Here is a 22878-nt window from a genome sequence, read left to right as displayed (position 1 = left end):
GGACCCCTTGGCCCCCGACTGCTTCAGGGTGCGATGCCGGACGGTCGATACGATGCCGGGCGACTCACGGCAGAGTGTCTCGTTCCTCCAGCCGCCCAGGGCGACGCCGGCCTTGACGCAGGCAGCGTGGTATGCGGAGAGGGCGCGGCACAGCGGGGCGGTGCCGGCGGGGGCCTGCAGCGCCAGATCGAACACGCAGCCATCCACGTAGGGCCGTGGATCGACGGCGCCGGCGCAGGCGGCGAAGGGGCCCGTGGAGTCATTCAGCATGCCGCACCTGTCGTTACCCAACGCCGCGGCCACGTCGGTCGGGTCCGGGGCCTTGCCGTCGCCTGCGTCGTCGGAGCCGCTGTGAGAATTATTTTTTGTTGAGAACAGAGAAACCGCAGGGGAGACAATTGGCGGGCAGGCAGCAGATGCCGGAGTGCATCCGTGACGTCGCGCGGATGCGCTGATGCCGAAACGTCGTGCTGGTGGATTACGTGTCCATGGGCTGCACGGAATCCTGGCAGCCTCACACCGTTGTCATTGAGCCAATCTCGCCCATGCCTTTTTCAATCCCTCCTGCCCAACTCTTGGCGTCAATAAGATGACTCTACCCCAGAGGGGAGGGGCACTTTAGCCAGCTCCTCGGACAGGAAGGACGTAAAAGACATCCCACTCGTTATCCTTTCCTGCATCCTTTCCACAGATGTTCATCTTTAGTGGGATCATAAATAACCACCACCGTTAACCCACCTTTTGTTGACAGGGTATTGAGCCCACATAAGCCTGTGACTTGCACCTCCCCTCAGCCCCCCTTCATTCTTTTGAAGAAAAGAAGAGCCACTCACTGTTGTCTGATGTCATGAAGTAGACTGAACTCCCTTACCCCCCACCCCCCATCAGTGTTCCTCCAGAAACAACAGATCGCTGTGGCTGGCCACGTGGAATGACTAAATTCTGGGTGTGGAGGAGGATCCCTGTGGCCCAGTGGACTAGTTTAGACACCATTCACTATAAAGTGTGGAACATTCCTCAAGACAAAGATCCCCCGTGTAGCCTTAGCTGACTGTTGGGGCAAGTACTGTTAGCAAGCACCTATGAAGGCCGGAACAGTACACGAGGGGGTGGCTAGTACCACGCCCGACCGCCTTTGTCTCCCCAATGGCAATGCTTACACACCGCACAAGGTACTCATTTGAGGCTGAGCCGACTTAGGGGAGGCCCAGGAACGGTTTAGATAATCGTCACTGGTGTTGGCCATGAGCGGGAATCAAACCCCGGGTCGCCGGGTTCGTAGCGCAGCGCACTAACCCACTACACCACCGCTCCCCGTCCATTCGTCAAGGCAGGATGTCATCTCCCACACACACACACACTCTCACGTCTCGGGAGAGCCGGCTTCCGTTATCTTCCAACTGTTGCCGAAGTCGGAGGCCGACGTGGTGCGGGTGCCGTCCCTCATCACGAAGTCGTCACCGGGGTTCCCGTTCATGTTGGAGCAGAGGCCGCACAGCGCATTGTTGAAGGACGTGGGGAGGCGTGCCACGACGTGGCTGCCCCCGTCGTACAGAACCTCCAGCTTGAAGTCGCTCCACAGGCGCATGAAGTTCCCCGAGCGAATCACGGAGAACTCCGCGCTGCCGTTGGAGTAGTAGTACGGCACGTTGATCGCTACTCCGTCCAGCTGTGGAAAACAAGGTTTTGTCAGTGCTACCACTGCTACTGTGAACGTTGCGGTAGTTCTCTTTGGCACGGCAGTTGCAACAATGGTAATCTAGCCTTAGCAGACTGTTGGGGCAAGTGCTGTTAGCGAATAGCACCTACGAAGACCGGCATGGCACACGAGGTCAGCACCCGTACTAAGGGATGCCCAGGGCTTATGAACATACTCGTCACTTGCAAGGCCGTAAATAAAATATATATTGGGTGGGACACATCCCCCCCACTATGAAAATATGCTCAAAATGTCCCCCCCAATATATTGCTATAAAAAAAATAATTGCTATGCTATGTAAAAAAAAACTATTTGCTAAACCTTGGCCACAATACCTGGACTTGTCTTCATATAAATCAATGCATAGATTTCTGTTGATATGATTGTGGTTATGGTTGTACTTTATTAATCCCTAATCTCTGCCATTACATACAGTTATTTGCTTCATATTTTAATTTTAATTATCGTCGGCACATTGTACGTAAGTAAAAAAGTTGCAGGCCTGTAAGGTAAGCCACTGCAGGAAGCTCTAGAGAGCCCCTATTGAGGCTATTTAGATCTACACTTCCATGCTAGCCAGACCTCTAACAAAAGGTGGAAGTACCGAAGCTTTACCCCGAACCCCACCGGCGACCGCTGGATTGCAAGTCCAGTGTGCTAACCATTAAGCCATGGCAGCACCCCTCCATTCCACGAATGAGAGTTTGGCTTTGCCGTGGGTGGAAGCTGAAAGGCACCCGGACAAAACCCACGGGGGCATTCGAGGAGATAACAATAAAAAAACGCCGTACAGATGGATTCAAGAATCCATTGCGAGTCTGCTGTCTCCTGGCCACCTCGCTCATTCTGAGCGACTTGGCCAGCGTCCCCGAGTGGGAGCGCCCCACCCCGCACGCCACCTTTCCGCGCAACTCGGAAGCTAAGCAGAGAATTTTTTTGTTTTAGCCTGGCCAGCAGTCGGGATGGGGCCCAGACTCACGTAGACCCTCCAGCCGAGGCCGAAGTGCACGCGGTGGTGGTAGAGTTCGATGAAGACGTCGCGGGTGTAGGCGATGGACCAGCTGCCAGCGATGAACTCGTTCTTTACCTGCACGCTCCAGCCACCTCCAGAGCACAGCTGCCGGCGCAGCGTGCGTGCGTGCGTGTACATACACATACGGCGGGTTTAATTGTAGTCAGCATGTGTTGCTTTGGTCATTGTCGAAGGGCTGTAGAGGAATCGCATTTTGCGTTGCTTCACATTACGTCACTGATGAATTATGGAACACATTTCCTTATGAGTGTATTATTTTGATAATTTTGCTGCTGTCCGAATGATAAGCCACTTTGTTGAGCTATCATTTGTGGCCAGGTCACATTTGAAAAATAAGTTAATATCTCAATGGGCTTTGCCTTTTAGGATGGATTGTATTTGTATGTGTGATTTGTTTACCTTTCTTGTACTCTGCACTACCATCGTGTGTTGTACTATTTGTTTTTGTGACGTTCTTACCCCGTGCCCGGACTGGGCATCTGTGAAGAAGAGCTTTATAGCTCATCGGATTCCTCCAGGAAAATAAATATTCTGATTCAGTTTCGCATATGCGTTCTTTAACAAAAATGCGCAAACATTGTTTGTGGTTGAATCGAATAGTTTCCTGGTGTCCAGTAAGAGTACTTCAGATTTAGATGAGTTTAGAAGAAAATCGTTGAACCAGAACGAGTGCTCCAGAATAGAGGTGCAACGTTCCAGGTTCCACATGTGCCTAGCAGGAACTGTGGCTGAAGAGAGCTGGGTATCGTCGTTCACGGGTTTGCAGCAATTGATATTGAAGCTCTCAATGAGGTGGGCAATTGGCGAAACGTACTCAGCAAAGGGTGTGGGAGGTCCGAGTACAGAGCCTCGTTGTACTACAGTGGTCAATCTCGAAACAAGATGAGTAACCTACCTTCACCAAGGAGAATCTACCAGCCTGATAAGACTTCGTCTGCTGAGTGTGAGGCTGTGGATGGCGAGCTCCCTCTCCAGGCACTCAAGTGAAGGCCTTCATCCCGCAGTGGAAAGGTCACGGGGCGAGGCTCGCGCACCTGAGTGAGGACGTAGGTGTAGGTGCCCATGAAGTCGAAGGTGCGGCCGTCGAACGTGATGTAGTGTGGGTCGCCCCAAGCGGTGCACTCCACTTGAGCCACCACAACAATCACATCGAGAAAAATATCAACCATCATCAATGCGATTAACAGCGATGATATTAACTATGACAATAACATTAACAACATCAACAACGATAACATTAAAAAAACGTTAAAGAAATAGTGTATACCCATATACTTAATGTTAATAGCTCAGCTTATTGGAGAGTACATTAATTATATTGATGTAGTTTATACCAAGTTTTTTCACATCGGTTTATTGTATGGTGGTATGGTAGAAGCAGTTATTTAACGTCAATATGCTAAATTCCTCTGTTGATATGTAAACTCCTTTGTCAAGGCGCTCTGCTCCTCCCACCAAGCTTAAAATACGCTGCCAAGCTTAGCGGTGTTCATTAGGACCCTCGCTTTCCGACAGCTCTGTTTCTTCACCTGATGACGGCTGCTTGTGTTGTGGCCGAAACGTCATGAGAATGTTTTTATGTTTTATTGTTATTATTTTATTATTTCCATTCTATGTGGCTTTACCGAAAGATCCAAGAATATGAATCCATGCAGTCACGAAAGCTTTAAATCGAAAAATAATGCACTGCTTTGTGCCACAATATTTACCATTAAAGTAGCGGAATATGCAGTACACTAACCATGGGTTGTACATGTACAGCGCTTGTGTCAATCTCATACCGGATGAGAGCCTCCCCACGCTGTGTTGATTGTGGGGGTTGTTCAACCGTAATTTGCCACACTGGTCAGTTCGGGTTGATAAAGTAGGAGCATTACAATATACAAGAAAACCTCGCCCAATGCAGTTTAATCGAACGCGTGTTTTCGGCTATGCACGGTGTGCCTAAATGCGGTCTGTCTTCGGAACACCGGGGGTGATGTTCTGGTTCCACGCGGTTTGACGATGCTCAGGTTCTCATCTCTGCATCGAAAAGTAGTGCCGTGACCGTCGCAAGGTCGGAACGATTCGACAGCGAGAGCGATTTATGTACCGCAAATGTGTTTTTCTGCGCGTGCGAATGTTCTTGCATGCTTTTTTCCGTGTGACGGTGTAACACAATGCACTCAACGGCACAATGCAATTGTTCACACATTGCCGCGTGCATGTAGCCGTCCGCTAGTTGGGGACATCAGTCGGACATCAGTCAGATTCCTTGGAAAAGGTATCTATTTGCTGTTTGAATATCTTAATACCTGCTATTTTATTGCCAGAAAGGGTAAAACCTATTCTTATTTTTCATACTTTTGATACTGGCACAAAAGGTCCAATGATATACCTGCTCAACCCGAGGTTTAAATGCTCTGATACGTGCATTGTCTCGCCTTTTGGCGTTCTCTGGTCTGATGCTGGTGAGACTGGGCCATAAAGAAGGCTGCTGCCTCTGGTGTCGACCAATCAGTTTAAAAGACAATGTGCATATTTATAGTGGTAGGAACCTCCTGGTTACACCAGCCCACAGGGGATTATTGTGTCTGTCGTGCAGGGAGCGGCTGGGTGGGGAGGGAGGGGCTGGGTGGGGAGGGGAGGGTGGGGAGGGGCTGGGTGGGGAGGGTGGGGCTGGGTGGGGAGGGGAGGGTGGGGAGAGGCTGGGTGGGGAGGGTGGGGAGGGGCTGGGTGGAGTGGGTGGGGCTGGGTGGGGGGTGGGAGGGGTGGGGCTGGGTGGGGAGGGGCTGGTCACCCCGTGGTGCCCTTATAAAACTCAACGTTTAACCTACTCACGCCGGCTTGTGCCCGGCCTCACAGTCGGGCATATTTGCGGAATACACCACGCCGACGTTGACCCTGGCCATTGACCGAGCAACCCAACGTTCCTACCAGCTCCCTCCGCAGGAATGTGTTATAAGAGCATGTGTATTTGCATGTTCACCACCAGTATGTGTGGTTAATGGATACTGGATTCCTTGCAAAAGGTTTCTATTTGCTGTCTGAACATCTTAACACCTCCTGTTTTGTTACCAGAAAGGGTAAAACCTATTCTTATTTTTCCTAATCAGTCAGACGGATGCCGAGATGGCGAATCATGAGCATTCAAGTGTCAGTGTCAGGGGCGAGCATCGGGCAATTCAGCGCCAGGGGCGAGCGTTGGGGCGTGAGTGCCGCGCTGCGGGTAGAGTCACGGAGACAGCGGTTTTGTGTTGAAAGTGGAGAAGGGTGATCACTTCGGACCCAGGAACACAACCCTATGTTTCCCATAAGACATAATATTTGTCGTATGTGGTCTTTGCCCAAGGCGGCATTTTCCAGGAACATAACCCCGAATTTGACTGAGGTTCACACCTGTGGCTCACGACGCCCAGATCAGTATTTCGGTGCCGGGCGATGACGGACCGTGAGATAATGAAGAACATTTCTTGAAGAAAAAAAACGCGGGAACTCACGGCTCTTGCGGTGACACCCGTGCACCCCCTCGTTATCAGTGCCACAGAAGTTGAAGGTGAGGGGGCAGGAGCTCGGCTGGCACTGGATGCTGCCAGGGGAAGCGCACGTGCACTGCACAGCACACCCGGGCCGCCAGAACGCCTCGTTTAGCTGCACAAGGTGGGGGGGGGGGGGGGGTGCACGCCGGCAGAGGGCAGCGGAGAACGGAGTGGGTGGGGCGAAAAGAGCGGCCTTAGGTTACGACTGTCCTTAAGCCTCACCTTAAACAGTATTTCATACACCCCAATCCTAACTCATGTCCACAAAACAAAACCTAACTCTAACCCTACCTTAAACCTAATCCTGAACTAAATTGTAATCCCTCACCCATAACCCAAAACCATGACCTAACCCCTGTAAACCCGACCCCGTAAACCCATAACCCCTAATCATGAATCTATAACCTTAACCCCAACTCTAACTCCTAGCCCTAACCAATAATTCTCATCTTATATTTGCATAACAACAACAACCGCCATTCGCCACTAAGTGGCGGTGATGTCACCACGACGCTTGTGCCAGGCTATGTGCACCTTGAGGCCACGTGAAGTGTCGAACGCCCGCTGGCAGGAGGTCACGGGGCAGAACCAGGTGCCACGGGTCGACTGACTGAGACGACTGGCTGATACACCACCTGTGCCCCCTACTGTGCCAACTTGCTGTGCTTTAGCCACCCAGCGCTCCGCTCATTCTTGTGAGCGTCGCTCCTCCGCCCTCCGTTGTTATTGGAGGGTGACTGCCTCGAACTGCCCAGTAGCGTCCTTCATGAGCCTCCTCCACAGAGGCGGATCTTGACAACGCTGGTACCAGTCATCGGCAAGTCCACTCAGCTCCACGTCCTCCTATACCACATCACTCCATCACTTCTCTAGCCCGTGACACGCCCATTTAGCCCCCTCGATCTGGACGAACAAAAGCTGTTTGGGCATGCAGTAGTTGGGCATGCGGGCTACATGACCCAGCCAATGCAACCTTGCCTGCCGGAGGAGCTCACCGATGGGACTTTGTCCAGATCTTTCAAGGATTTGTGAGCTCCTCACACAAACCAGTCTGATTAAACCCAGGATGGATCATAGACAGGCCAGCCTAAATGTTTCTAACCGGCGAAGATGTTCCATTAGGGGGGTCCATGTTTCGCAAGCGTAGAGAAGGGAGGGAATGACTGTGGCTGAGAAGACCTGAAGCTTCGTGCGGAGTGACAGACCAGGTAGCTTTCACACAGCGTTACGCAACCGATGAAAAGATAATGCTGCTCGACTGATTCGGAGTAAGACCTCTGCTGTTTAACCGGAGCCGGTCATGAGCACACTGCCCAGGTATGGGAAACTCTCTACTCTATCCACAACTGCCCTATCACCAATTGGGAGTTGTGGGGGTGGAGTGTCCGATGGTACAAAATACCCAGGCAGGTGCTTAGTTTTGGTGGGGCTGATGGTAAGGCCCCACCTTTTATTGGCAAGCTCCAGATTCAGCAGCAGCGCCTCAAACTCCTCCTCTGAGTAAGCAGCAATTACCAGATCATCGGAATACATAACATGGTTGAGCAATAGGGAGCCATCCCTTGACTGCACCCGAGCATAGATCAGCCTCCCATTGTGCCTGTACCAGATGAAAATTCCTCCGTTACAGCTATTGAAGGCTTCACAAACTACGTGGTCGAAATAGATGTTAAATAATGTGGGAGCCAGAGGACATCCCTGTCGCACCCCAAGGTGTACAGGTGTAATAAACCTTCTTGAGACAGCTTCGGAATCAGTCCTTTTTATTTCCACTTCCACAAATACACTTTACTCACACACTCTCCGTTGCTGGCAGACAACGGAGAGAGGGCAGACTTCACACCAAGTCCCCACCGCGCACGTGGCACCCAGAGCCCCCGTACGCGCGTGACTCTTGCTCTTGTCGTTCCCCAGTCTGCTCTCGATCGTTCTCTCTCTCTCTTAATCCCTTCGTCACGTGGTACGCCCCAGTCAATCCTCCATAGACAGCATTGACCGTTCTCGATGGTTCCCTGTCAATCCCGGGACCACGCCTCTGATCCGGCTCCCCATTAGCTGGGGCCCCGAATGGCCAGGCCAATCACCCCTGCTAACATGCAGAGGCCATGCTCCCTGTCTCAACCCTTATTGGCTACAAAGCAGGACCGGCAAGCCAATCCCCACGTGAACCCTCTATGGCTGTTATTACACATGGAAAGGCTCTGACTCCCGACCACGTAGTTTTACCCGGGCCCACTCACCATCATGAAGGTCCTTAATGATCGTGAGCAGAGGGTCAGCGACTCCGAAAGCCCGAAAAATAACCCAAGAACAACCCAGAGCCCAGGCCTACTGATGGTATCATAGGCCTTGACGAGGTCAATAAAGCAGAGATGTAGGTCTTGTTGGGATTCCCTACACCTCTGCTGTAGCAGACGGACAAAAAACATGGCATCTGTGTAGGACCGCCCTTTCCTGAAACCGCATTGGGGCTCCGCAAGCCTCTCCTCAGCGTGCCTAGCAAGGCGATGTTGAATAATCCTTGCCAGGACCTTTCCCGGCACACTGAGGAGTGAGATGCCCCTGTAGTTGTTACAGTCTGTGCGGTCCCCCTTCTTAAAGAGGGGGACCACCAGGGCATCCTTCCAATCCTGCAAAACCCGTCCAGTGGTCCAGACTGTTGTTATGATGTCATGTAGGGCAGTCTGTGCACAAACGCCACCCTCACTCAGAATTTCGCTTGGGAGATCATCTCTGCCCGGTGCCTTTCCTAGTCTCAGACTCTGGATTGCCTTCAGTATTTCCTCAACAGATGACACCTCAGCCAGCCACTCACAGGGGGTGAATTCTTCTAATATTTGAGGCACTGCAGCCTCGGCAGGATCATCTCCACTTTGTCCCACGTTGTTATCCAGGCTGAAGGATGTCCCCTCTCCCAGGACCTCACAGAAATGCTCAGCATATCTGTAAACCTGTTCCTGGGGGTCGGAGATTGGTTCACCGTTCTTTCCCTAATTATAGTAATAGGTGTGGTGCTGCAGGTTACTTTTTTATGGAATTAAAGAGCGATTTGTGATCACAGGCCATTAAGGCAGACTCCATCTCCTCAGCAACCCGCGACCACCACCCATACTTGCAGCTCCTCACGGCTCTCCAAACCTCCGACTCATTCTCCGACGTGGGATGCTGTAGCTGATGAGAGTGGGCCTGTCGCTTTTTCTCAACCAGCTTGAACACCTCCTCTGTCAGCCAGGGTATCTGGGGAGATCTGGACCATATACCCAAAGCAGCCATTGCAGCTGCATGAGCCACAGTCCTAAACCTCGCCCATTTCCCCTCGACATCAGGAGGAGTGGGGGACGATGCCAACCCCAGCCGCAAGCGATGATTCAATTCTCGTTTGCAACTTTCATCAGCTAGCTGAGACCATGCAACTAAGGGTTTGAATGGGGTCCTGGGTGTACACCCACCACCGGAGTGGAAGAATAGCAGGCGCATCTTACTGATGACAAGTCGATGGTCAGTGGGCAGATCAGCTCCATGGTAGGTCCTCGTGTCAAGGACATGGGCCCGCATCCGCTGTTCCGTCACTATGTAGTCCAGCAGATGTTCTTGCTTGGAACCGGCATGCATCCATGATGTTGTGTGGATGCGCCGATGCCGGAATAGTGTGTCGGTAATTACAAGCCTATCGGCTGCACAAAAATCTAGCAGCCTCCTGCCATTATTATTCAGCTGATCAGGCCCATGCCTTCCCATCACTCCAGACCAGGTGCCAGCCAGCACTTGTGACAGGAGGTCATAGAAGGCATCTGACTCATCGGCCTTGCCTGCATCCCTCCACGGATGTTCGTCTTCAGTGGGGGCGTAAGTAGCCTGGGTCTTACAGCTTCCCACACCTCACCGCCACTCCCTGTTGTTTGGCAGTCTCCTGACTAGAGAAGAGGACTGTCCACCCCCCATGGTGGCAGGAGCCAGAGCCGGTCCACCGGACCTTCTGAATACCACAGAAATCCAGCGGGTACCGGTCCAACTCCCGACAGAGGAGTGGCAGCCTCTCCTCCGCAATGAGCGTTCGAACATTCCACATGGCCACACATAGTGGCTTTTTGTTGTTTCTGGAGGAGCCCCGAGGATAAGGATTTGGTCTCCTGGCTCCGCCAAATGCGGTTTGGCCAGGAGACGTCAAAGACGCCTGTCCCCCCTGGGCCTCCAGCACAAGCTTATTAATTAAAATGTTCCGTCATGGTTTAGTGGTAATTAATTGAAGGTGGAGGGGTTACCAGCCCTTCGCACCCATCCAGAGCCCCCATTTCGCCGCTGTGGTGGTCACAAACGCCATGAGGGGAAAGGCCAATCGGAATTGGTCCTCCCCCCACAGCACTGCCCACGATAACGTTGCCCTTCCGGCACCACGAGGAGGTAGGGGGTTGTTTTTGCATAGAAGGGGTTGAACAGGCACGGCACAAGCGCTGGGGTGACGTCACCATCGCTCAGTGGCAGATGGCAGTTGTTGTTGTTGTTGGCAGTGTTCTTGATTGTGTGTGCATGCGAGTCCGTGATTGCCTGACTAAGTGCGGGAGGGCATCACCACTCCCCTGCTAGTAGCAGCCGTCTGCGTATCCATTGAGCCTCCCAGAAACGTGGTCACTTTTTAGGAGTGAGTCCTGGAGGAGTGTGGCAGTTTGGGGTGAAGCAGCGGTGTCACTCCCCTGGTCGTATCGATCGTCTGTGTCCCAGTTGAGCCTCCCAAACACGTGGTCTCTAAGGGCATTGAGTGCGGGAGGAGTGTGGGAGTCCGCTGTGTGAGTGAAGCGGCGGCGGCCGCCCACTCACCTTGTAGTAGCGGCCGTCCGCGTCCCGGCACCCGCACTGGCCCGGCGGCACGCAGCGATCGCCGTCCCACAGCTGGGTGCTGTCGGCGCACTCGCAGCCCTCCACGCAGGGGTCCGCGCACCCCGCCGGGGCCGCGGGGTCGTAGCACGTGGCCGGACACGCGACAGCGCACGAGCTGAAGCGCGTGCCAGCACCACAGCTCGCCGCTATGAAAGAGACGAAAATTCCACGCCCCCCCACCCGGTTAGCCTCAATGTTCTGTTGGGGCGAGTGCTATTAGCGAGTAACGACGGCGCCTGACGGCACCCGAGTGGGGTTAGGTGCCCAGCACCACGCCTGTCCGCCTTTGTCTCCTGAGTGGCGACGTTGTTTACGCATCGCACCTGGTACTCATTTGAGGCCGAGTCGGCCTCGCAGTGCACCTAGCGTGGCACAAGCGCCGTGGTGACTTCACCGCCACTTTGTGGTGAACGGCAGTTGTATCTTTATAGAGTACACGTGGGTAGCACGCTGCGCTACGAACCCGCTAACCCGAGTTCGATTCCCGTTGGCTGATGAGTACGTAGTGCGGTGTGTAGTAAACGATCGCCACAAAGGCGGCCGGGCGTGGTAGCTGTCCACCCACCCCCTGTACCGTGCCAGCCCTTATAGGCGCTGCCACTCGCAAACCGCACTTTCCCCAACAGTCTGTTAATGCTATATGGGGAATCTTTTTCTTCTTTTGTGTCTTTATACATAGACGTGTGCATTCATACGCTGGCGTGTTTTTTTTAATGGGCATAGCAACGGTGTAGCAGCTAGTGCATCGCAATACAAAGCCCAGGGGACAGTTACTTTTGCGCAGCTCAACGTTCAAAGGTCGGCACCATGTTCCAAATGCCAGTCTACGTTTAGACAGACGACACTGGAATTGCAATGCTCCCCCCTCCCTACTCGGCGCCACGGTGTTGAGATGTTATCTCCCTCGCCTGGTATACAGGAGGTCGTGGGTTCGATCCCGATCCCGACCCTAACGCCTGCTGTATATTTAGAGTTTGCATGGATTTTTTCCTGGGTCCTCTGGTTTTTCCCTCCACATTTAGGTACGCTGCTATAAATGTCCACACGATCGTCCTCTTCGTTGAGCTGTCCTTTGGGGCCAGGTCCCTTCGAAAAAAGAGCTACACAGCTCAGTGGGGCTCCATCTGCTTAAAAATGTTTAAATGTTCGTTTTACTCGGCAAAAGTTACCGCAGCCGGTGCCGTTCCTCCACGGGTTGGCGAACGAGAAGCCGGCCGCGTTGCAGGCCGCCGCGTATCCCTCCAGCGACCGGCACAACACCGCCGCGTCCATGCCAGACAGCACCATGTCGAAGACGCAGTCGGCGAAGTACGGCGCGGCGTCGACGGACGTGAAGCACGGGGCCAGCGTGCCGGCCATGCCACGAAGCTGCCCGCAGTTCTGTGGGCCGGACGCGATCGCCACCTTGCCGGCGTCCAGGATAGCGCCAGACGAGGCTCCCGTGTCGCTGTTCCCACTGTTGGGTGGGGGGGGGGGTAATGTTCACGGAGACAAACAGTACCAGAAAATACATACAGGGACTCCTCTACTTACAAACATTCGACTTACGAACTTTCAGAGAAACGAACAAGCCTGTCCGTGTGTTCCAGTTGCCTGATCGGACCGACAGTCGTAAGTTCAACCACCGCACAATAGATGACGGTGGTGGCATCTACGTCTGCAGAATGTAAAGAACCAGTGGCATCTATGTCTACAGGAGATGATACCATTTTTTAAGTCATTCCCCGTGTTTAGTGTGCATGCCGTACAACATGTTTGAAATCGACAAGAGTAAAGTTGGACTTACGAACAAATCGACTTACAAACAGACCTCTGGAACCTACCTCATTCGTCAGTAGTGGAGTCCTTGTACAGTATATATATAATGGCTACAGGAGCAGGCCCTGCATTTGCTGGTTTACACAACTGGTGGTGGAAGTGGCCCCCACGAAAGCGCCTTAACCATGGCTCTTTGCCGAGAATGAAGAACAGTATAATCCGTGTGTATGTGAATGTGATGGTGGAGATTAGATGAATACAATAGATGAGAGCTAAGCAGTGGAAGTGAATCCGTGATGTGTGAATTCCGTGAAATAAAATATTATGACAGTAAATGATGATGATGATGATGATAGATTGAATGAATGCGGAATGAGTGATAGCCATGTAATGAGAATACAAAGAGGGAACTAACGGTGGTGGTTAAGTGGGGTTCGTGGGGTGAGCTCGGGAACAATAAGAGTGAATTTTGAGTGAGGAGCGGAAGCTAGTGAGGGAAGGTGACTGACTGCTCAATGTGGAGGGGGAAGTGTTCCAGTGAAGGGAGGGAGCGAGAAGACAGAAAGACCGACAGTGTGGATTGAGCACAAGGAGGAACAGAGAAAGAAAGAGAGAGAGCAAAGATTGAGAGCCCCCTCTGGTTTATTATTTTAGGCAAACTCCTGGAAACTAGCCAGAACGTCTTTGAAAAACTAAACTATATTTTATGTTTCCAGGTAAGGCCCACTGAGCTACATCGATTTTTTCAGAAGTGACCTGGCCATCATAAATGACAGCTCAACAAAGTGCCTAATCATCGCGTGGCCATTTATAGCGGCCAAATACTGCAAACGCATGATGTTGATTCTTCATGTGGAGCGAAAAAAATCCACACGACCTCGGGGAGAATATGCAAACTCCAAATATGCAGGCGTGAGGGTTGGGATCAAACCCACGACCTCCCGCATACCAGGCGAGGTGGTTAACGTCTCGCCACCACGAAAAAGTGGGGAGCACTGTTGTATATGTTGGGTATGAAAATTTGTTATGTTGTATGCGTGCGTGGGTGAAATTATTATGTTGTATATGTGGGTTATGAATATTCAGTGGAAATAATAATAATTAAATGAAATTTGGCCAAATGTGTAATTATCCGGAAATATGTTAATTTATGTAATTACGCACATTTTAATTATGCCAATTCGAGAGGTAATCGTATTAATTATGCGAGTGGGTGTAATTATGATAATGCAAGTCGTTATGATAACCAGACCCCGCCTCGGTGACGAGGGTGGGTTATCGATCGGAATAAGGCAATTAATCGTATGCAGTTATGCAGGTGTGGTGTAAGTATGCAAGATTAACTTAGATTAACTCGGCATCGTTGTCTAGGTTGTCTCATTCTCGCTTTAACATTCCCAGAGTGTTTATTCGTGGTTATATTTTTAGGTCCCCGGTTCACCCCGTTATCGCTTTAACATTTACTGAGTATGTATTAGTGTGTTTATTAAGGTCACCAAGTTCAAATCTCAACGCAGAAGCAGATCTTATGCATAGATTTCAGGAAAGAATCACACAACCACTTCTGTATTGATCAATTTATTACTAATTCAACCTTAACTATGATATAGTATGCGAACTCTCAATCCCGGAACGTCAATACGGCATCAATACAGTATCATCAACGATTGTCTGATTTCACTTTGACAACGGCACATGGATCCCGCATAACGCGATGGTTGTTAGTGAGAGAGAGAGTCGTTAAAACATGCAAATACTATGCTAAGAAAACCTTAACGTTAATGAATGATTATACTCAATATTGTTCACGCAGTACCGCACTCCTTATTGATCATACGCAACCCTTATCACGTTGTTAACACCTTGGGTCACGGAACAGTTGAATATTCTGTAGAGGATGCGAGTACGTGCGGCGATTATGACTGAAAGATACTTGAAAGATTATACGGCGATAAAAAAAAACACAATCAAAAACAGTTATTATTCTTAAAGGCACCAATCTCAACAGATACATCGGCAGGTTATCTCAGAACGGCTCGGAGTAAGGGCCTGCGACGGTGCTCCTTTTCCGAAGCTCGTTATCTTATACCAAGTTTACTAATTGGGGACCAGATCACCTGATAAGGATCCGGTGGGCCACCACTCCCCACGTGAGCGTGGCTCGGCGGAAGGAGGTGCCAAGAATCAGTTCGTATTGATGGATCTGTTGGGAATTTATGCGATTAAGAGTACAGCCCACTAAATATTAAAGATAAAAATTAAGAATACTCTTATAAACGACGGAGGGCCATCACTCGGTCTCGTTGTGATGCTTTCCAGCCACGGATGGCTTATGGGTTCGAGTGTTTTTGAGTGGTAAGAGTTGTCTTGAATAGTCAGTGTTCGGAGTCGATTCTTTAGGTCAAACAGACGCCTGGTGGTCGTGTGGTGAGGGGGCGGTGCGCGTCATACGTATCAGTCGATCCCGTGGCGAATTGGTTCGGATGGCTGTTGATACGCTGTCGCAGTTCGGAACCCGGTCGGTAGGTGGCGCCCACAACTCGCTCGCAGCGTGCAGCTCTGGGTTGTCGCCGAATCGCGATGCTCACCACTCCGGTGGCAGCAGAGACCCCCGGTTCGGCAGAGGTTGACGAGCTGAAGATGAGTCGAGCCGACCCGCTGGTCGCAGCTCGCTCCTGAGTCGACCCTCCCGGTCGAGCTCGCTCCTGGGTCGACCCGCTGGTCGCCCTCGCTCCTGAGTCGACCCTCTGGTCGCACTCCTGAGTGGACCCACTGGTCGCACTCCTCCTGAGCCGAGTCTCCCGGTCGCGCTCCTGAGTGGACCCTCCCGTCGCACTCGTTCCTGAGTCGACCCTCCCGGTCGAGCTTCTGAGTGGACCCTCCCGTCGCACTGGTTTCCAATGCTCAGGATCCTTTACTTTATGCCGAAAATTCCCCCTGGATCCCGCCCACAAGGCGGGGCTTCTTTCCGATTTTTGCTGTGTCAGGATCTGTCCGTAGGCAGGTGTGTCCATGTGTCTGTCCGTATGTCCGTGTGTCCTTGTGTGCATCACTGACGGTATATTCGTTGTCACACTCCCTCCATAAAACCCACGAGCAAACAATCAGATGTTACAAATTGCCTCGAAGTCGTCTCTCTGTCTGGGTGCAATATTATCTCTTGTCTGGCCTTCTTCATGACCCAAAACACAGACGTTACAAATCGTCTCATAGGCGTCTTTGTTCGTGTTGCACAACCTGGAGGGAGGGGCAACACTCTCTCCGACCCGGCGCACAAAGAAATGGTTAAAAAGTTTTAAGTTAACATTTGTCCCTTACTATTTCACAGTTATGATTCTGTATGTAACCTAAGGTCTGTCGTTTCCCATCGTGGTTCCCGACCCAAGTGTAGGTGTTTCCCCGAGCGTACACACACTCCTATCCCGCGCTGCGGGGATACAAAGACGGCCGGGATCTCCCTTTCTCTCCGACCCTGGGTTTAACATTATTTTTTTATTATGTATTTATATTCGACCTGGTGGTGATTCATCCCGTTATCCTGGCTTTTCCATAAGTTTTACTTTTGTCTTTTCATGCATATACTTATTACTATAATTTATTTCCGATATCTTAGGTTAAGGGGTAAGTTTCTTGATCCTAGGAATTCGTATTCCTTGGTGCCTGGATGGTTATATAAGCGGAATATAGTTTACGGTGAATAGCGTTAACATTGATGTTATGTGCGATATTATGTATTGTGATGTCTTTAACTTAACTTGTTTGTCAGGGCTTTACTGACACGAAGTTGCATTCATAGCCCGCAGTCTTTGCCCCACCCTATCTCTGCTCGCCGTTGTTGTTGCCTGCCGTTAATTCAAGGCCTCATTAATTTCCGTCACTCCTGAGTAGGTGAGGGCGGTTGAACCTTGGAGTCAGTTCTGGTTTTTGTCTGCCTGCTTCTTCTTGTGTCCCCTGACCCCGGGAGTTATTATTCTACTTTATGGCCTAGTCGAAGCCCCACTCGCTGTTGCTGGGCTGGTGTTGTTCCCGGCTTTTTGCTTACGTTTGCAGTTCGCCGTGCTCTTGATTTCCTTCCCTCTTCAACCTTATATTGACTATTCGCTCCTGTCTGGGTGCGATTCAATTTTGACTTAGGAAGGTTCTGATTGTCATATGCTTCGGGTCGAATTGTATAGAAAGTATTGAAGTATGGAAATAACATTTCATATTGACTTAATAATGGTGATGGTTCAGTAGGCGTAACTTGTGGCCTGGTTTAATTGGAGTGGGTGTGAATATCAATAACTTTAGCCTACCCTGTTGTTAAATTCCGATTTTGACGTTACTTTAAAACCATGCAGGATAGTTGGGCTTTTTGCCTTAACTATGTCTGGCTGACACTCCCACTGTCTCTGCCCTTGCACGGGTGACATGTGCCCGTTCATCAGGCCTTATCTTTCCTTGAAGCAAGGTTGCAAATTCTGCCATCCTAGCCCTCCTCCAGTTCATTACTTAACAACACCTGGTGTTTTGCAGTTTGCTGCGCTTGGTGTGTTTCAATCATTAAAAAAAACAAGTAAAAAGATAATATATAAAAATTATCAAATATTATTAATCTCAATTATGGAAGAAGGGTTAGGATACAACATACCGCCCTTTTAAAAATGACCAGTGGTCAAATGGCCACGGGTTATTTTTAAAAAAAATGTATACCCTTCTTCCATCATGAACCATCGATTGTCCTCAAGTTTTGCTGCTATTCCTTACAACGCGCGCGTACGTGTCACAACTTAACATGGTTATATTTGAATTGAGCAAAGAAAATTAAACAAGCGTTAAACATCGATATTGCGTTACATCGGTTCTGATACATCATGACTCCGACGAATATTCATTTTTGTTTTTGTTAAATCCTGGGAAACGCTAGGTAGCGGTTTCGAACGCATTTATGCGTTACCTTCCTCATGTTGCCTCGTTCACCACTTATCACTTCGATAATTCGATCACGGTTTTCGGGTTCGTTTTTGTAGTTTCCTCTCTGACTCTCTGTGTCGTGGGAGTGTGTGGTGAAAAATTGTGCTGCACATAACCAGAATTCGCGCACACGACCCACTTTGACACTTGGTTCGAGGCATTCGCTCTCTCTGCGATTACATGCACATTTGCCGAGTCAGTGTGTCGATTTAATTCTGTCCCTCGTAATGTTGCCCTCTTTGTTTTTACTAGTGTGTTGGATTTCAACACCATTCCCGATACGTCATGGACATTCGTCTCCATTTTAGCACTCCGATCCACATAATTTTTGGTTTCCCTTGGATATTTTCCATTCAAAGGCTCATGCCTGCGCTCCTCAGGGCGTGTCCCTGCTGTCTGTTTTTGTACTGTCCGATCACGCTTCAATGCAACCCTGTCCTTGTATTCGATCCGCGCGTCATTTACGGGAGCACTGTCCACGTTTTGGCCCGCCCTGTCACTTGCAGCCTGCCTGTATTTCACATTGAGCGCCGGGTTTAACACCTCGGCGGGTGTGGCGCGTATGGGCTGCCCGCTCTCAATCACTGTGGATGGTTCATCACGTATTTGGACCGTATTCTGTGTTATTCCTCTATTCCCTCCTGGTATAGCCGGTGGAGGAATTGGTCGGAATTGGATCGATTGTGTTTGACCTCCCATCCTGCGATTCTCGTGAATGTTCGCATCCATACCTCCGCGGTATGTGTAACACCTTCCCGCTAGGTGGTTATCTTCCCATCTCTGTGCGTAATTTGAACCTTGCGTGTGTCGTGGGATGGGGTGTTGATATGGTTCTGCTCTGAACCTCTCCCTCCTACGATTCTCCTGCACCCTTGGCCCAGTGTTTTTCCCATTTGGGTGCCAAATTTTTCCTGGATTGTTACTTCGCCATCCCTGTGGGTAATCTTGACCTTGCGCATGTCGGGGCATGGGGTGTTGGTATGGTTCTATTCTGAACCTCCCCCTCCTGCGATTCTCCTGAATGTTCGGCTTTGTGCCGCTCTCATTCTCGTGCCAACCTCTCTCTGGGTTATTTTGCCATGTGTGCGTGCGTTTCTGCTGCTCTCTGCATGGTGGGACTGCTCGGTGATTTTTATTCCTCTCTGAGAGGCTGGGTTCCTCATCCCTCTCCCTGTGTTCTGGATCCGAATTATGATTCTTAGCTCTGTATAACCATGCCATGTACGCCTTGCTCTCTATGCGGCGTAAGGATGCGGTTTCTGGATTCAAAACCATTCTCACCCTTTCTGTAATCTCTGGGCTCAAGGATTCAAAAAACATAATTTTGAACATTTTATCCCCTTCGTGGTATTGATTCACATCGCCTGCGTAATACGCTCTTTTAAATTGGACGAGGTAGTCACGTGGATCTTGGTCCATGCCCTGGGTCATCGATTTTACAGCATAAAACCCCTCAGTGAGTGTCGAATATTCTCCAAACTTCCGAATCACTGCCAGGCTCAATTGTTTAAAATCATTTCTAACCTTGTGTGGTAGTGACTTTACCCATGGAATAGATTCTTTATGTAAGGTCCGTTTCAACAAACTCGCTTTTTCATCCCGTCTCCTCAGCCCTCTAATCATTGCCTCCTCTTCCACTGTCGCGATATGTGTGTGGATATCCATAGTCTTATTGTGGGGGTCAAAATCGGGAATTCTGACTAGAGCCTTGTCCATCAACTTAAGGGTTTTACTGGTGAACAGGTATTCCGAAAGTTGATTGCTGACAGCGTCATCATCAAACAAGTTATCATCAGGCAATCTGTCACTTTGGTCTGTGCTGTGTCTCTTGTGTTTAAGTGGTGTGCATTTTCTGTGTGCGCGCCCAGGGCCGTGTCGCTCGTGTTGCCATTTCCCTTCAGTTTTTGCCTCTGCCCTTAGTGTACCATGTCCTGGCGATTTTACTTTAACTTTTGTGCGATCAATCCCTGGACTCTGTCCACGTACCCAAGAGAGTGATTTGATGTTACTTCCATATTTATTCTGTGGCTCAACGTCTGTGAGTTTCGCTGGTGTCGCGAGCTTTGATTTCTCCTCCCTCTCGAGGGTGTGAGGACATTTCTCGTCGTTTATTAGAGACGATTTCTCTCCCGTTTCCTTTCCAAATTTTCCCTCATTCCACAATCCCTGTCTGTACGCCTGTGTGAGAAGGTATGAGTCCTGTCCTGCCTTCTCTGCAGTTTTTGCATCGTGTTTGCCTTCGTTACTTTTTATCCAGTCAATTAGTTTCCCCCGAGGTGTGTTCGTGTTATCGATACAGCTCCCTTCCCATATGTCTCTCTGACTGTACTGCTTTGTAACAGATTGGTCGGTACGTTTAAATACGAGCTCCCCGTATCCCGTAACCCATTCAAATATTATTCTTAATCCTAGCATCTTAAGTATGGCAAGAGTTACCTTAATATTTCTTTTCAGAGTGCATATAAACAATTGTATCACAGGATGCGTCAGTTCAACTCGAGCAAATAATCTCAGCCCAGCTGTCTTTGTTATACTCTGCTACTCTGGTATTTCCCTTCAGAGCGCGTTTTGTTTGTATACCCCCGTTTACAATCACAAGGCAACGTTAGTTCACAACACTTTGATTAACACATCAGTGATTCGTTCCTGAATTCATGCATAACTGTCTGCGAGAGATCCCGGAAGACGAGCCCCCATTATGTTGTATATGTTGGGTATGAAAATTTGTTATGTTGTATGCGTGCGTGGGTGAAATTATTATGTTGTATATGTGGGTTATGAATATTCAGTGGAAATAATAATAATTAAATGAAATTTGGCCAAATGTGTAATTATCCGGAAATATGTTAATTTATGTAATTACGCACATTTTAATTATGCCAATTCGAGAGGTAATCGTATTAATTATGCGAGTGGGTGTAATTATGATAATGCAAGTCGTTATGATAACCAGACCCCGCCTCGGTGACGAGGGTGGGTTATCGATCGGAATAAGGCAATTAATCGTATGCAGTTATGCAGGTGTGGTGTAAGTATGCAAGATTAACTTAGATTAACTCGGCATCGTTGTCTAGGTTGTCTCATTCTCGCTTTAACATTCCCAGAGTGTTTATTCGTGGTTATATTTTTAGGTCCCCGGTTCACCCCGTTATCGCTTTAACATTTACTGAGTATGTATTAGTGTGTTTATTAAGGTCACCAAGTTCAAATCTCAACGCAGAAGCAGATCTTATGCATAGATTTCAGGAAAGAATCACACAACCACTTCTGTATTGATCAATTTATTACTAATTCAACCTTAACTATGATATAGTATGCGAACTCTCAATCCCGGAACGTCAATACGGCATCAATACAGTATCATCAACGATTGTCTGATTTCACTTTGACAACGGCACATGGATCCCGCATAACGCGATGGTTGTTAGTGAGAGAGAGAGTCGTTAAAACATGCAAATACTATGCTAAGAAAACCTTAACGTTAATGAATGATTATACTCAATATTGTTCACGCAGTACCGCACTCCTTATTGATCATACGCAACCCTTATCACGTTGTTAACACCTTGGGTCACGGAACAGTTGAATATTCTGTAGAGGATGCGAGTACGTGCGGCGATTATGACTGAAAGATACTTGAAAGATTATACGGCGATAAAAAAAACACAATCAAAAACAGTTATTATTCTTAAAGGCACCAATCTCAACAGATACATCGGCAGGTTATCTCAGAACGGCTCGGAGTAAGGGCCTGCGACGGTGCTCCTTTTCCGAAGCTCGTTATCTTATACCAAGTTTACTAATTGGGGACCAGATCACCTGATAAGGATCCGGTGGGCCACCACTCCCCACGTGAGCGTGGCTCGGCGGAAGGAGGTGCCAAGAATCAGTTCGTATTGATGGATCTGTTGGGAATTTATGCGATTAAGAGTACAGCCCACTAAATATTAAAGATAAAAATTAAGAATACTCTTATAAACGACGGAGGGCCATCACTCGGTCTCGTTGTGATGCTTTCCAGCCACGGATGGCTTATGGGTTCGAGTGTTTTTGAGTGGTAAGAGTTGTCTTGAATAGTCAGTGTTCGGAGTCGATTCTTTAGGTCAAACAGACGCCTGGTGGTCGTGTGGTGAGGGGGCGGTGCGCGTCATACGTATCAGTCGATCCCGTGGCGAATTGGTTCGGATGGCTGTTGATACGCTGTCGCAGTTCGGAACCCGGTCGGTAGGTGGCGCCCACAACTCGCTCGTAGCGTGCAGCTCTGGGTTGTCGCCGAACGCGATGCTCACCACTCCGGTGGCAGCAGAGACCCCCGGTTCGGCAGAGGTTGACGAGCTGAAGATGAGTCGAGCCGACCCGCTGGTCGCAGCTCGCTCCTGAGTCGACCCTCCCGGTCGAGCTCGCTCCTGGGTCGACCCGCTGGTCGCCCTCGCTCCTGAGTCGACCCTCTCTGGTCGCACTCCTGAGTGGACCCACTGGTCGCACTCCTCCTGAGCCGACTCTCCCGGTCGCGCTCCTGAGTGGACCCTCTCGTCGCACTCGTTCCTGAGTCGACCCTCCCGGTCGAGCTTCTGAGTGGACCCTCCCGTCGCACTGGTTTCCAATGCTCAGGATCCTTTACTTTATGCCGAAAATTCCCCCTGGATCCCGCCCACAAGGCGGGGCTTCTTCCGATTTTTGCTGTGTCAGGATCTGTCCGTAGGCAGGTGTGTCCATGTGTCTGTCCGTATGTCCGTGTGTCCTTGTGTGCATCACTGACGGTATATTCGTTGTCACACTCCCTCCATAAAACCCACGAGCAAACAATCAGATGTTACAAATTGCCTCGAAGTCGTCTCTCTGTCTGGGTGCAATATTATCTCTTGTCTGGCCTTCTTCATGACCCAAAACACAGACGTTACAAATCGTCTCATAGGCGTCTTTGTTCGTGTTGCACAACCTGGAGGGAGGGGCAACACTCTCTCCGACCCGGCGCACAAAGAAATGGTTAAAAAGTTTTAAGTTAACATTTGTCCCTTACTATTTCACAGTTATGATTCTGT

General features: G+C 49.9%; 1 protein-coding gene across 1 annotated transcript in view; it reads right to left on the bottom strand.

Moving 5' to 3' along the window:
* Positions 1 to 22878, bottom strand: part of LOC133360061 (IgGFc-binding protein-like) — an 81546-nt gene that overhangs the window by 21097 nt on the left and 37571 nt on the right. The window contains exons 15-21 of the mRNA XM_061578645.1: positions 12295 to 12581; positions 11066 to 11271; positions 6212 to 6362; positions 3767 to 3858; positions 2679 to 2816; positions 1368 to 1669; positions 69 to 349 (exon numbers count right to left, since the gene is read on the bottom strand). Of these exons, the coding sequence (XP_061434629.1) occupies positions 69 to 349; positions 1368 to 1669; positions 2679 to 2816; positions 3767 to 3858; positions 6212 to 6362; positions 11066 to 11271; positions 12295 to 12581 (1457 nt within the window). The remainder of the gene's footprint in view (positions 1 to 68; positions 350 to 1367; positions 1670 to 2678; positions 2817 to 3766; positions 3859 to 6211; positions 6363 to 11065; positions 11272 to 12294; positions 12582 to 22878) is intronic.

Source organism: Lethenteron reissneri, chromosome 67 (assembly GCF_015708825.2).
Source record: "Lethenteron reissneri isolate LAM-NWPU_2019-01 chromosome 67, ASM1570882v1, whole genome shotgun sequence".
NCBI classification, from domain to species: Eukaryota; Metazoa; Chordata; class Hyperoartia; order Petromyzontiformes; family Petromyzontidae; genus Lethenteron; species Lethenteron reissneri.
This window is presented reverse-complemented; position numbering and strand designations above follow the sequence as displayed.